At 37.9% G+C, this 14,749-nt stretch overlaps 1 protein-coding gene across 6 annotated transcripts in view; it reads left to right on the top strand.

The window, feature by feature from the left end:
* adgrb3 (adhesion G protein-coupled receptor B3) overlaps positions 1–14,749 on the top strand; it is a 117,605-nt gene that overhangs the window by 88,832 nt on the left and 14,024 nt on the right. For all 6 annotated transcript variants that reach the window (XM_055029321.1, XM_055029318.1, XM_055029317.1 and 3 more), the window contains 4 exons: positions 4,524–4,650; positions 5,665–5,768; positions 5,935–6,037; positions 14,314–14,464. In XM_055029321.1, the coding sequence (XP_054885296.1) occupies positions 4,524–4,650; positions 5,665–5,768; positions 5,935–6,037; positions 14,314–14,464 (485 nt within the window). The remainder of the gene's footprint in view (positions 1–4,523; positions 4,651–5,664; positions 5,769–5,934; positions 6,038–14,313; positions 14,465–14,749) is intronic.

Raw genomic sequence — 14,749 nt, 5'->3', positions numbered from 1 at the left:
ACTTCTATGCAACTTTGCATTAAGTTTTTCACAAGATATTTTATTGATAAAGGAAAAGTCCAACCACTCTGCAGTGTCTTCTCCAGCACATGCCGAAATATGAAAATTTTGGAATGTTAACATCTGAACTTTTGTGGTCAGGCCATGTGTCGTTTGCTCCCTGAGCCTCTAGAGGAGGACTAGCTGTCTGGTGTTCCGAACCAAACATGGAAAAGCAGCGTTCAGCTTCTATGCACCACAAATATGGAACAAACTTCCAGAAAACTGCAGAGTTCCTTAAAATCAAGGTCAAAATCCACCTTTTTAGAGCTACTTTTGAACTATAACAAATTAAATATCGACTAATCATCAATGTGTATGGATGATTTAGATGATAGCTCTCATCAGAATGTAATGTTTGTTGCTAGTTTTCTCAAATGATGACTGTATGGTGTTTTATATGTGTTTGTATATGGTATAAAGCACTTTGAACTGCCATATTGCTGAGAAGTGCCACACAGATAAACTTTACTGAATGATGGATTGACCTTCTTAAAGAGACAGAAGTCAATTTCAAGTTATGAAATGGTGAAGTCAAATTTCTTCTAAGTTGTAATTGATATATGCAATATTTCTAGTTACTGTACTTAGCTGTAAAAATGGCACCAGGTGGCTGGAACATACGTAAAGATTATGTTTTCAACAGGTCAAAACATTGCTCTACATCTGTCATCTTCCAAAAATAGCTAAAATTATTAAGAATAAAAGTTCCTTTACAGAGTCCAACTCAAGTAGATGTTGGCATATGGCTGTAGATGCATCATTGAGTACATGCATAACCATGCAGTCAGCAAAGGGTATATCATGAATGTCATGTCATCAGTTTCACTTTGGTTAACATCAACAGTGACACTTTCTCCTGGGGGCATTTTACATTCTGGAGGCCACTGAGGTCTCATAAGGTCATGCAACATGTCAAAAGTAGCCTGCAGAAAGTCCCCAGTCAGCTCCTGCTCTCCTTTCAGATTCTTCTGTGCAATGCACAAAGGGTAAGCCATTATCTGGCAAGTCAAAGTTAGAGATAGACTCTTCACCAGGGGAGATAAGAAGAATACATTCAAAAGTCAAAGACAAAGAGGTATCAAATATGTCACTCTGTCATTCAATGCTGGAGACAGAGTTTGCATATAAATGTTAAGATTTCAAGCCCTCTACTGCAAACTGTGATCAAGCTCTTTATTAAAAAAATAAAAAGCATATTGTTCCAAATGTGCATTTTCTTTCTCTGTGTGCATATTATTTTTTAACCAAATAAAAGAAGTTTTTTTTGTATTCATCCTATCTAACTTTGCCAGAAATCTTCCTCAAGGATTACAATTTTCAAAAACTTGTTTAAGTTTAACTTGTCACCACAACCATCAGCAACCTGTTGATTTTTGAAGGGTGTGCACACAGGGGCTTTTACTTTCTGTCATGTATTTTTTCCTTATATTTCTCATGATAACTTCACTACACCCACTGATGGCTCCTTTCTCCAGCAGGCGAAATCAACTAAATCTATTTTTGATCAAATGTTTTGATTTGCAATTCCTAAATTGTTACAGATATTATGTATATCTGTGATATTCTCCACGAGAAGCATGGATAACACAATTTAAACAGTTTATATTACTCAAATCATCCATCTTTTAAATTCTTCTAACTTTTCTTTTATGGATTTTAGCTCTTGATTCCTCCTCTGTGAAATCATTCCTCCACTTTGTCAGGAAAGATGAACTTCAGAAATTAACTTTCTAATGCATGAATAATAAGGCACATTTCAAACAAAGCGTTTACTGAATTTAGTGTATTTAATTCACTTACTGCTTGCAGCCATTATGTGTTATGTGTAATTAAACAAATGCTCTCCTAAAAATTTTTTACAAGTCTGTCAAAAGGACGTATACAAACTAAAGTGTATTCATTTGCTAGTTGCAACCAATATGGGTTATAATGTGTATCAGTTGGTAACACAGTGCATCAGTAAAGCAGAGTGGGAACAAAGGGGGAACTACGATGCGGATGCATTTACCGCTAGCAGTAGTTTGAAGTTTGCAACTGGCTCCAAGGTTCTTTTCAGGAACAATAAATATTTCTGCCATATTGATCAAATGACACCCAGTGCAGTGCAAGGAATTGCCTTGCACCGCACTGCTCTCACAAATCAACATGCAGAATGTTCTCTGTTGTCGTAAATCAGCCGCATGCATCGTTTTGCCTTCTTGTCATGAAAAGGGTTGATGCAGAGAAGAGCAAAGAGAGAGACAGATGTTTTACAGGACATACAGGGTAATGGCCATATCTATTAAGTTGCTGGCTGCCTCCGGCCACCCCCTCTGGCCAAGGCAATTTTATATGCTTAATATCTTTCTCCAAGAGCTTAAGAAAGAACAGGACAAGATGTATAGCTGTAGTACAATTTGCTTGTTTATTTATGAACTTATTTCTGTACTTTTGTTTGTCATCCTTCATAGAACACTGTTTCCAATGTGTCTCATTAACTCCTGGCACAAATTACACTGAGATCAGATGTTTAAGTTAAAAACATTTGATCCTTGTTTGGTCTTGTGACTCTGGTCTTACTCTTGACAGAACTTCACAGATTCTCTGTGTAGTTTAGGTTACAGAGGTTTGTGGCTGGTCATTCACAGTGATAACATGGGCATTACACGGAAAACAGGACATTGACAGAAAAAGTCCCTTTTCTACCCAGCCAAAGTAAAGTCCTCCGAATACCTCAGTGGTGCCTCTCGACATAATGACTCTGGCGGCAGTTCTGCAGTTAACCCTGTTGCCTTTTTCCTTCCACACAACTTTGAATCTATTCTTTTGGCTACAGTATTCTTCAGCAATAAATCTTTAGAGCTTACACTTTAGTAGTGGGCTATTTAAGATGAATGTCTTCTACAGTACATTAAGCATTTCTCACCAGAGGAATTTAAGGTTTTCAGCAGCCTTAGATCAGAATTTATATTCAATTTCAGTTCTGTTTACATAGTGCCGTTTCTCAGCAAATGCTCTCTGAGGCACTCTACAAGAAAGTCATTTCAATTCAATCAATTCAATCACGCATACGTTTCAATCAATGCTATCAAACAGTGCGTGAAACTCAGTTTATTGTTCCAAATTGGCTTAAAAAGTTTCTGTAAAAGGAATCTCAGCAGATTGCGTCGAGTCATTGTGCGGCATCCACTCCCCTTGGATCAGCACGCAGCGACAGTAAACAACCACTTGAAGTGTGTCATTGACTTTACAACTATCCGTCATACCGCGCAGGGCTGCAACTAACAGTAGAGAGGAAAAACACACACACACACATATGTTCGTTTGAATCTATGTAACATTGTTTCCGTGAGTAAATCGACAAACTAAAACAAATTGTGTTTTGTACTGAAACTTTAAAACATGTCTTATTTCGTTGTGGTTCGGGGTTTGCCTTCTGGACCCCTGACAGCAGGGTGTCTGTGACCAGGTTGCGGTAATGACACCTGTTTCCGCTCACTCGCTTCCAGCCTTTCTGTCAACAGGTCAGGTTCTCCTCACAGGTTGCTCTACTTCAAGCCTCAAAAATCACTAGAATCAAGTCCCTCCTTTCGTTTCTCTTCCCAGCGCTGTTGAAGTGGGGACTGGCCGCAACCACTTGCGCCGTCTCTGCGGGGTGGTCCGACTGTCGCTGCGGTTTCATTTATCTGCGGATTTTTGACGACTTTCGTGTGCAATAGCTGCCACGAGAGCTTCCACATCCCCCTTGCTCTCAACCGGCCAATTAAAACAGAATAAGCAGATCGTGTGAGAATTTCTTTCTTTCTTTTTTTTTTATTGTACCGACCTCCCTCCTCCCCCCTTCTCTTACTCAGAGTATCAATCTGATGCTGCCCATCGTTTCCAGGGTGAACCCCCCGCCCCCCTAAGAAAGCATTCAAACGCTGCTAATTAAAACAGTTGAGAGAAGAAGAAGAAAAAAAGCGATAGGAAAAGAGAGGGGTTGCCTAAATCAGCCGTTTGGATTAAAGACAAAAAAAATCTACAAGAAGGGAAATCCAAGGTAATTGTACGTGTTTTCATCTTGAGTGCTATGCGGAGTTAACGGTGTTTTGATACCAGGAGGCCGGCTGGTATTTATGCGCGTATAGCGAATCAATCAGCACCGGTCTGCTTAGACAGCTCCGCGCTTCCTCCCTCCTCCTCCTCCGTATCTCTGCCTCTCTCTATCCGCTCCAGCTGAAACGTTGCTCGGAGCCGCACAACGAGCCGTGTCTTGTCTGCTCGCCTCTCTTTTTTTCTTCCTTCTTCCCCTTTTCCCTCCCGTATCCCTCTCTATCTCTGCGGATCTACTCTTGTTTCATCTCGCCGTTTGAAAAAAAAAAACCTGAAGCCAGACACCAATGAGTCCCGTGAAGTAGTCGTGTCTCCACCGCTGGGAAAAAAAAAATAACACAAGAAAGAAACAGGGGAAAGAAAAAGGAAGAAGAAATCTTTTAACTGCCTTTGCCTCCTCCTTGCAGGAACGATTCTTGGGGAGCCTGGTCCGCGAAAGGATGCAAAACGGTGCTCACAGATGCATCCCATACAAAATGCTCGTGTGATCGTGTATCTACCTTCGCCATTTTGGCTCAGCAACCGAGAGGAATAGTGAGTAGCGTATTGATTTGCTATTCTGTGTGGGTTTGATGGGCTAATGTAAAGGTGAAACCCTGCGTGTGTGTGCGTGCGTGTGTGCGTGCGTGTGTTGGAGAGAGGAAGAGAGAGAGCGAGAGAGATGGTGAGAAGAGAAAATTGAATCTTTGGCGTGCTAATCCCCTTAAATAGTAATTGAGCTGTGCAGGGCGCGTGTGTGGGGATATTTTCTAATTTCTGCTCAGATTTGCATGGTCTACTGTAGGAACATGGATGTGAGAGAGGGTGTGTACATGCTAGTACTTGTGTGGCATGTTCTTATTTTTCCATCAATCAAATTTGTTTAGGGATAAGTTGAAAAAAAAGTGTGTAGTCTTACTAAGATTTTTCCATCAGTGGAAGCAGAAACCTGTAATTTCAAGATAAGGTAACTGGCACTGATGACATGGAGCATTTGATATAAGATCGGATTCTTTTACTGCATCGACAACATTAAACTATTTGACATACTTTGTCACATAACCAGCAGCTGGTTATGTGATGGCTGCAGGTTGTGATTAGTCCACAAGCCCCTGATTGGTCAACACCTTGTACAAAGGATTTGGAAGGGTCTCCAGTGTGCAAATCTATGATATATGTTGATATATTTATTGATATATGTATGAGTATATGTCTGTATGAATGTGTTTATGTGTTGTTGTACATTTGTCTGTTTGGGTTCCTGTTCCTGTAGAATTAAACAATAATACTGTTTTTCCACTCATTGTGTTTTTATTGTTTTTTTTTTTTTTTTTTTTTAATTAAGCATCTATCTACTGTGAAGTAGAAACCCTTATTTTGTGCTGTGGATCCAAAACACACACATATACCTCAAACCACCCAGTTAATTAAGGGGCCTTCTGTGGATTGGGTTTCAGATTGGTGGTTGTTTTGATTGCTTCTCTACTTCAGGCGATGATAAAGATTTACTGTCCTGCATGAACCACGCATACAGCCTCTCACCAACTGGTTTGTCTGTCTTCTCAACAGACTATGGAGTACTCAGGGGTCCCATCTGTGACACTGATAGTTGGCTGTGGTTTGTCTTGCCTCGCCTTGATCACACTGGCGGTCATCTATGCCATCTTATGGAGGTAAATGAAGCACTTATGCTTTAGCCATATCATATGATAGTACATTTGAGTTCTTGTCACATATTTGATGTGATATTAATATATTTCATGTTTTATGAGTAAAACATGCAGTTGAAAAGTGCTAAAGAATAGCTGTTTTTTTTTCTCTTGTATTTTTTTCTTTTAGATATATTCGATCTGAACGATCCATTATCCTGCTGAATTTCTGCCTATCTATAGTCTGCTCGAACATACTAATACTTGTTGGACAAACACAAACCCACAATGTGGTAAGTCTGACGTACAGATACAGAAAGAACAGTTTGGAAAGTGCTTATAGACATGTTTTCCTGTGTTTCTCTGCTTTTACAGACATGGTTAACAAAATAGCACACTTCATCAATTGTATGGTTATAAAGTATATCAGTGTCACCAACCTTTTCAATTATAAAAGCTATTTTTGCAACTATACAATGTGGCTTAAAATAAATAACCAAAAGGTGGCATCCTTTGTGAAATAGAAGTTATTTTTATTCTAGATTTGGCAAAAAAAAAAAAAACAACAATAAACCATTTATCATTTAAAATGAACTATCTTCATTTTGTAGACCTATGTTGCTGTTGTAAATTCTTCACATATTTATCCATGCAGAGATTGCATAAAACTATTCAGAAAAACTGTCAAACCCACTTTTTTCCATTGCCTTTATGATTAAAAACATTGACCCTGTCCATACAGTTTTTGCTCTGTAATTAAGATTCACAACAGATGTGTGAAAGAGCTGTATGTTGAGAACGTGTGGCATTAACCAATGGAGCCTTCTTCATGCTCTTAAATTATTTAAATCTAAACTCAAGTGTTAAAACCATGCATCACAGATTCTGACATGGCATTATTTATTTCCAAAGGCAAATAAAGACGTTAAAAAAATTAAGTACATCACTAACACTAGATGGTTATAAAACTATTTTCTTTTACCATGTATTAAAGTTTTCTTCATGGTACATAGCAGTTCGCAGTCACTTTGAAAGTGTTAGATTCATTCACCTTTTTTATTCAATAGCTGCTTTTGAATGTGTTTTGTTAGTTTAGGAGAAAAAGATTTTTAGAAAATTGCTTTTTGTTCATGCAAGTATTTTTCTACAATGACAACAACAATGGAAGTGTTCTAAAGCCTTGACAAGACTATTATTGGCTTGAAACCTTTCCCTCTGGTGAACTTTATTAGTCCAATCTGTTATTGAAAGAGGTGATTTAAAGGCAATTAAAACTGAGAATCCATAAAGAAGAGTACAATTATGGACATTAGGGACTGTTGAATGACTCTGAATCTGATTTTATTGCGATCAGACCTTGCACACACAAGGATTCACATTTCAGGATCAGTCTAAACCTATTTAAATGAGCAGATGCAGGTTCTGCAGCATATGTTTTATAGGCAGTACTGGAAGAGAACCATGCCATCAGGCATACCGATAACTACAGTTTAAACCACTGTAGGTTTTAGATAGAAAACCAGAGAACTGTAAGTGGAAGACTTCTTCCACTAAAATATCTCACTTTCTTTCTCTATTGTCGTAAGCAGCCAGTAAACAAGTGCCTGATGTAAAAGATTGCTTGGGGAAAAAATTAGTTTAAATTCACAAACTGCCCACACAGATGCCCTTCTCAGTCATTTGGCAGTTCTACAGAAAGATGCATTGTTCAACTACTGGCATTTTATTGTATAACAGTTTTCTCAGTGTCTTTGTACCTTTTGCAAAAGGCCTTTTTTAATTCTGAAACTTATCATTTTTCACTTTCTCTGCATGAATCGATGGTCTTTTAGTCTGCTGCCTTACTAACGTGGTAAACTTTTCATCACTTGGATTCTACTACAGTGCAATCAGTTTAGATCTTAAACATGTCACACAAAGTTTAGTTAGAGCTTAAAATGACACATAGCTACATGCATTTTTACTAAGGATGCAATGCAATTTTACTTGTATTGCAATGATGGTTTCAGTTGTGATTGAAACACATTTTCCTCGATACTCTTCTCCTTTTCCATCATCATGATGACTATACAACTCTGAGCGAGCTTTAACATGTCAGCCACAACAATCTGCATCAATGCAGATCATAAATGCATTGCACTTAAATGATGGCCGCTTTCCCTGCTGCAGTCCAACGTCAATATGGGAAAGATTGAAAATACAATGATTAGGATTTGATATATTAAGTGACTCCTTTGGATCCAGGTGTTTGTTAAATCCATGTGCCTTTGCACCACTAAATACCATAATGCTGATTGGTTGATAAATAGATGCGTTGACCGAAGAAGTTAACATAAAAATCCTACGATTAATCAAACTTTTTTTTATCTCGAAACGCTGCACATTAAATGTGACACAGTTCATATAAGCAGTTACTTGAAACAAAACTGACTCATTTCATGCCAATCATTTTAATGTCAGAAAATATCAGAAACTGCATGAGCTCATCTGCTTGTTTACTGGCCCTTGCATAGCTGACAAACAGTAGTAGCTTATTTCATGAATGTACAATGCCTCAGGACATTTTTTATAAAGCTGAACTGATTTGAAGCCTTGTCAGGTTTAATCAGGCCTCTATTCATCCACCTTTTGTTGATTATAAGAAACATTTCTTAACATGGAACTCTCACACTGCAGGTCTCTAATAGGATGTCTGTCTATAAATTTGAAGAGATGACACACTTTTCAGAAAATCCATGATTGTACTTAAGATGTCATTTTAAAGTGGTTTAGACAGACTCAGTTAGGAACGTTGACACTTTGATTCAAATCCCGTCATTTGTAATGGGCCGACCTTCAACATTTTTGCATTAGCAATAAGTAAAATAACAATGAAATATCAAAGAGATAAGTGATTGCTTTTGCAAAGAAGAATTGTTGTTCATGTTTCTTCAAAAAAAAAGCTTGAACTCAGTTAGTTTTAAAGTCTGGAAAGAGTGTGAAAGTGGCATTGTTTTAAGTCTTGCTACATATTTGCGTCTCTTTTGGAGCCTTAAACATCTTTTCTTCCTGTATTGTTTTGTATTTATTTCCATCCTTGGTGAAGTAAATCATCCCCATAGCATTATACTGTCACTACTACTTTGCACCTTGAGGATGTTCTGTTCCAGATGTGAACAAATACAAATGGATTTTCCAGTTTTCATCTTATGTAAATTTTTTGTGCCAATGTTTACTTTTTTTCTCCTTTAGCTGACTTGTGAAATCTTGATTTCTAATGGTTGCTAGAAGCCAAATGATCCAGTTAAAGTTGAAAAAGAGCACAATATGGTAGATTTATTCAGTCACATTTGTGCTGTTGGAAAAGAACAACTTCTAGGACATCGGAATTATCAACATTTCCACCTTTGCTCCACGTTGAAAATCTGCGGGGAAAAATATTTGAAAACTATTTCATCTGTTTGATCAGATGTACAGTCGAGCCCCATGTTTGAGTGGTGGGGAGAAAACACAGTACCCGTGTGGGTTTAATTGCCATGGTTCCTGACACTGCCTCACTTGTTTTTCCTCCATCTCCTGTAAGAAGTGCATATAATTGGCTCCTCTGTTTGTGAATTCAGGGTTGCTCGTCATCTAATAGAAATCATCTCTTCTCTGTGGAGGTGTCCACTGGGAGCAGGAAATCAGTGAGTCACCTGTGTGTGCGTCTCTACGCTGTTCTGCTGTCTGCCATCCCTCTTTATCTGGCTTTATGGAAGGGAAGGAAGCAGAAAGAAGCAGATTTAAAAAGCCTGGCAGCATTAGGATGAGTGCATAAAACTAAATACTCTAACGAGCAAATACATAACAGGCATCGAAAGTAAAGTAAGAACAAGATAAGAAAAGCTTATTTTTATTAACTGACGCATTAAGAAATTCTTACTCTGCGTGAACGTGGCAAATTATGTTTTAGACCAAATATCTTATTAAAAACTAAAGGTTTAATCAGTTTTAAAAATGTTGAACAGATATGTTTATAAGGATATAATCCTGCATTATCTGATGATTGCAGGCAAGATGGTAAAATGCATTATATTTACAGTGTTTTTCATAAGATTTTAAAAAATCAGATAATCATCTTTTTTTACCTTAACCATAATAAATAATAATCTTGTTTCTTTTTGTTTTTCTTTGTTCCTGTTTTGCTTAAGGTTAAAAGTATTTATGTAATGCCATAAATTTGAGTAATCTCAAATTTCTCTGTAATAGTTACATAACAGAAATCTTCTGGCCATACTTAAATGAGTAATTAAATATGTTTAGGGCTTATGAGTGTCACACATTTAACTGTGTAATGAAGAACTTGATTCATGATCAGCAGAAGTAGTAATGTTAAATGATATATATATATTTAAAATATTTGTTAGCATATTTATGTTAATAACACTTTTCCACCAGCGCTGCCCTTTTGTTAGCTGCTCTTGAAAAAGCTTACCACCCAAACAGGTATTCTTTAAAGTACCAAGGGAGGGTGCTTCAGCCAAAATAACAACCAGCCTCTTCCACCTACACTGAGTCAGAGCATATTGGAATTGGAATTAGAAAGTCACATATATTTTTTTCACAGATATAAAGCATTTTAAATAATGCTAGTCTCTACCAGACTTTCCACAGATGTGTTGCAGATCTAGTATGCCTTGATGGCATGCATATTAAATATCCTGCTTTTGACAAACTGTTAAGTTTGACTCTTTTACCAGTGATATATAAGTCCTCAAGTGCATATTTCAAGCAATGAGTCATTAAACATTTTGAAATAGGTTGTATTCATACTAAGAAAGTGTATGAATATGCCATTATTCATGAAAATCTGACCTTCGTAACAAGCCAACACACTGTAGCAAATAACGAAAATGTGAACTGGAATGAAAATAACACATGGCTTTCAAATGTTTTACAAATAGTACTCTTAAAATGTGGCTCAGAAATGTATGCAGCTTCAATGCAGATTCAATGCATTTCATTGCATCTCATTACAGCTGTCATTATTTGGAAATATACCTCAGTCAGTTGTGTCCATCAGAAAACCAAATGTCCGGGATTATCATGGTACTCTTGGCTCCTTCTCCATCTTCCTGCTGGGGTTTTCAGTTCACATTTGGTCCACAATGTCTTTGCAGTTGTACTCTTTCCTTTGTTGGATGAGATTTGGAAAATTATTCATGATTTCAAGATTTCTAGACTACTACAAACTAATGTTAGCAAACCTAAACTGTGAACAGAATTCTCCATCTCCTTTGGAAGTAAGGTTGGTATACATTGAGTACTTTTAACGAGTACTATCCAACAATATGAATTCAATTAACTACACTTTCTACATTTGTATCCCATAGAAACTGCTTTCTCTCTGTCCATATTTGCTACTATAATCCATCACTGCTGTTTTTTTTTTTTTATCACTTGACAATATAGTTTTAGTTCTTAATATCTGGGAGAGGATAAAGACTGAAAGGTCTTAGCTGAACCTTTGGAGTTTATTGAGGCCACAGAGAAGAAATTCTTCACATTTTCTCCCCTCATCTAAAACTGCCATTACCGAGCTGGCCTGAAGACGCCCCATCACCCCCTCCCCTCACCTCTGTGTCTATCAGCCCTGCCATGTTTTAATATGGACTCTTCCCCTGTGCCTTTGTTTCCATGGATACTGACACAGTGTGCTCAACATCTCCCAGCATTTGCCTTTCAAAAGGGCAAAGTGAACTATCGGCTTATATCTCTTTTTTGGTATGACTGTCTGCACCCAATCTGTGGCCATGTTGTATCTTTCTCTCCCTTCTAAAAAAAAAACAAACAAAAAAAAAACTGTTTTATTGTTCTAGAATAATGAGGCTGGATAGCATAGGCATCCAAGTGAACCGTGAAACATAACAGTTGCAAATGACCTGTTTCCAAGTAACAAGGCAGGCTCTATTTTCAGCACCATGGACAGCACATGAGCAGCAGCCGCATCAAAGCTAGCTTTAGGGGAAAGTCCGAGAGGCAGAACAGCGACCAAACTAACATGGTTTCACTTTTCTTCGATACTTTAAAATCAGAACATAATTTTGACATCACGCTGTTTGTAATGTCAAATTTAGGTTGTCCATTCATGGATAACAGCCAAGGAAAACAGTCTTAACAGCCATGTTAAGCTTTGTTGATATTTTTACCATTATGATGTCGAGTACTTTGTAAATTCACATAGACAAATATGAAAGTGGTAATTACGTAATGATTAATGTTATTTTTCAAGTTCCCTGTCATACCCCTTGATATTGTTAATTTTATTATGTATAATTTTGACATATTATAACCACAAACTTTTAATGTACTTGGGTGATTTTATTTGATTAACCAACACAAAATAATTCTAAAATTAAACAACTTTTGTTCCCCATCAAAAACTTACAGTCAATTGAAAGCAGCTGTTTTATTTTGGAGTTGTCAAAGTAATAAAGAAGACTTCTAACAAATGGGCACTAACCTTTCTTGATTCTTTTTTATAATGCATTGTAAAAATGATTTGTGAACTTTTCCTTACACAGTTATTCACTTGCTATCGGTAAGAGTAAAATTAAGATAGTTTTAGAATTCACAGCACATCTGAGTTCTGGTATTCTGCAAGATTTAAGTTGAAATCTTCAAAGTTAATACATGCATTTATTTAAGCGTTTGTCTACATTGACACCAATGTGTAGGTTAGTAATATCTCTTGAGAATATTGTTTCCAGGAATGAACTAACTGGATTCATGGATTTAGGATGGCTTTCACCTTAGGAATGTAAACTTTGTGGTAGATCTCGCATTATGGTGTGGACAGCCTGGAATGTGAATGTGCTTCTTAGCGCTCTTTGTAAAGTAATGGGATTCCATTTCTTTGCCCAATAAACACCTATTATACTCAAAAAAACCAGGTGCATTGACACGATTTCTAAAATACTCGTGGAGCAAAAATGGGAAAGTGATGCAATGTTGTCAAGCCTTGAAATACCACATATGCACTCTGTTTCTTTTTAAGTAGCTTTTTTCCCCCCTCCTCCTGTCTGTGTAAAACACTTGACCTTGGCTCACATGCCTCCAGGTGGGATCCCCAGCATACTAATGAGGGTTAGTGCAGAGGAATGCTACGCCATCGCTTTCTGTGTCAGCTTGTCTGGCTGGGACTTGAGCTGAACTACCTTCAGCACCTCTGGTGTTTGCAGTTCAGACTGATGCCACGTTTCATTTGTTGCACAAAATGTTTCAAACAAGGTAGAAAAAAATAGTATGAAAGTAATTCATTGATGTTTAAATAATGTAGTCTCTAGTAGGTTGGAAATTGGTTTAAATTGTAGCTCAACTGCACAGAAATCCAAAAAGCAAAATCCCAATATGTCCTTGTTTTATAGACAAAAATGGAGAGAAAATGGAAATGTTTGTGGAAAAGTAAGAGAACCCGTAAAAATACAGATATTTACAAAATACATAAATTATTTCTAAGGTCATTTCTTAATAAACAGCTCATTCTGATGTATCCGTTGTAAGGGAAAAATAAGGTTGTAGAAGGATAAAGGAGATATCCACAGCTTTGAGAGGATTATGGGGTCCATTTAAAAGTTTGAGGGAGTCAAAAGAAGGCACTCTCCACAGATATATCAAGGACACGAGTAGCAGATGTTGCCTCACTTGTGTTAGGTCATTCTTGAACCAGAAACAATTGCAGAAATTCCCCGTGAAGTAAAAGGATTGAATTATGACTCTGGGGACAACATTTCTCTTTTCAAGTGAAAGTAAATGTTGGATTTTATTTGAAAATCAAAGTCCTAGAAGCTGGAGAAACAGGGAAGAAGCACATAATCCATGTCTGAAATCCAGTTTGAGGTTTCCACAGCCAGTGATGATTTGGGGAACCATGTCAATTACTGGTGTTGGTTCTCCATGCTTTCTCAAGTTCAACCTCAGCCTAGCTGTCTACCAGTAAATCTGAGAGCGCTTCATGCCTTCATCAGAAAGCATGATGACAAGCTTGCTGGTGATGCTGACTTCATTTTCCAGCAGGTTTTGGCATCTGCTGACACTGCCAACAGTACCCACACCTGCTTTAATGACCATATGTGTGCTTTAATGGTATATGTGTGCTTGCCTGACCATCAAACTCTTTGACCTAAACACCAACTGGAAAATACTGAGTATTGTTCAGAGTAATACGAGAGAGAGACAGGAGACCAAACAATACAGATAAGCTGAAAACTGCTGAAAAACCAACCTGGGCTTCCTTACCACATACTGGTCACCTGTATGCAATTTAGGGCAGATGGAGTATTTCATGCTAAAGGAGCCCAAGTCAAGCATTTAGTCTATTTGCTGGAAAGTATGTGGTTATCAGTTGAGCAACTGTTGGAACATTAATGTAAATGCTGTGGAGTTTCTTGGTTTACAGGAATATTTACAAATTTGAGAGTTATCAACTATTTTGTGTTTCAGCGGTATTAGAGCTGCATATAAGTGCACATAGTGGATTAAAGGTAACCCACACTCATTAAAAGAAATCTCTGTGACAGTTGTTTTTTTGTTTTTTTTCTTCCCTCAACAGGGTGTGTGCATCATGACAACTGCCTTCCTGCACTTCTTCTTCCTCGCATCCTTCTGCTGGGTTCTTACGGAAGCCTGGCAGTCCTACATGGCGGTGACAGGGAAGGTTCGCACAAGGCTCATCCGGAAGCGTTTCCTGTGTCTTGGCTGGGGTGAGTGAGAGGCTCATTTCACCGAACTCCTCGCGTCACTTCTTATAGCTGCCGTTTTCTCACAGCAGCTTCCGGCGAGGTGTCTTTCCACAGCAAACTGTGCATCTTTTCAGAGTGCTGCTCTCGTCGTCTCTGTAGGGTGGCTGGATCTTCATTCTGTCAGGCTCTTTGTTGTGATTCCTTTGTGCTTCAGTCAAGCTCTCAGAGGACTGGATAAATAGACCGGCCTTGAGCAGAGAGTGTATGTGTATGTGAGAAGGGATCGAGGTGGGGGAGTGTTGGTGC

The sequence above is a fragment of the Poeciliopsis prolifica genome, unplaced genomic scaffold (assembly GCF_027474105.1).
Source record: "Poeciliopsis prolifica strain line A6 unplaced genomic scaffold, Auburn_PproV2 SCAFFOLD005, whole genome shotgun sequence".
NCBI lineage: Eukaryota > Metazoa > Chordata > Actinopteri > Cyprinodontiformes > Poeciliidae > Poeciliopsis > Poeciliopsis prolifica.
Note: the sequence above shows the minus strand (reverse complement) of the source record. Positions and strands in the feature narration are given on the sequence as shown.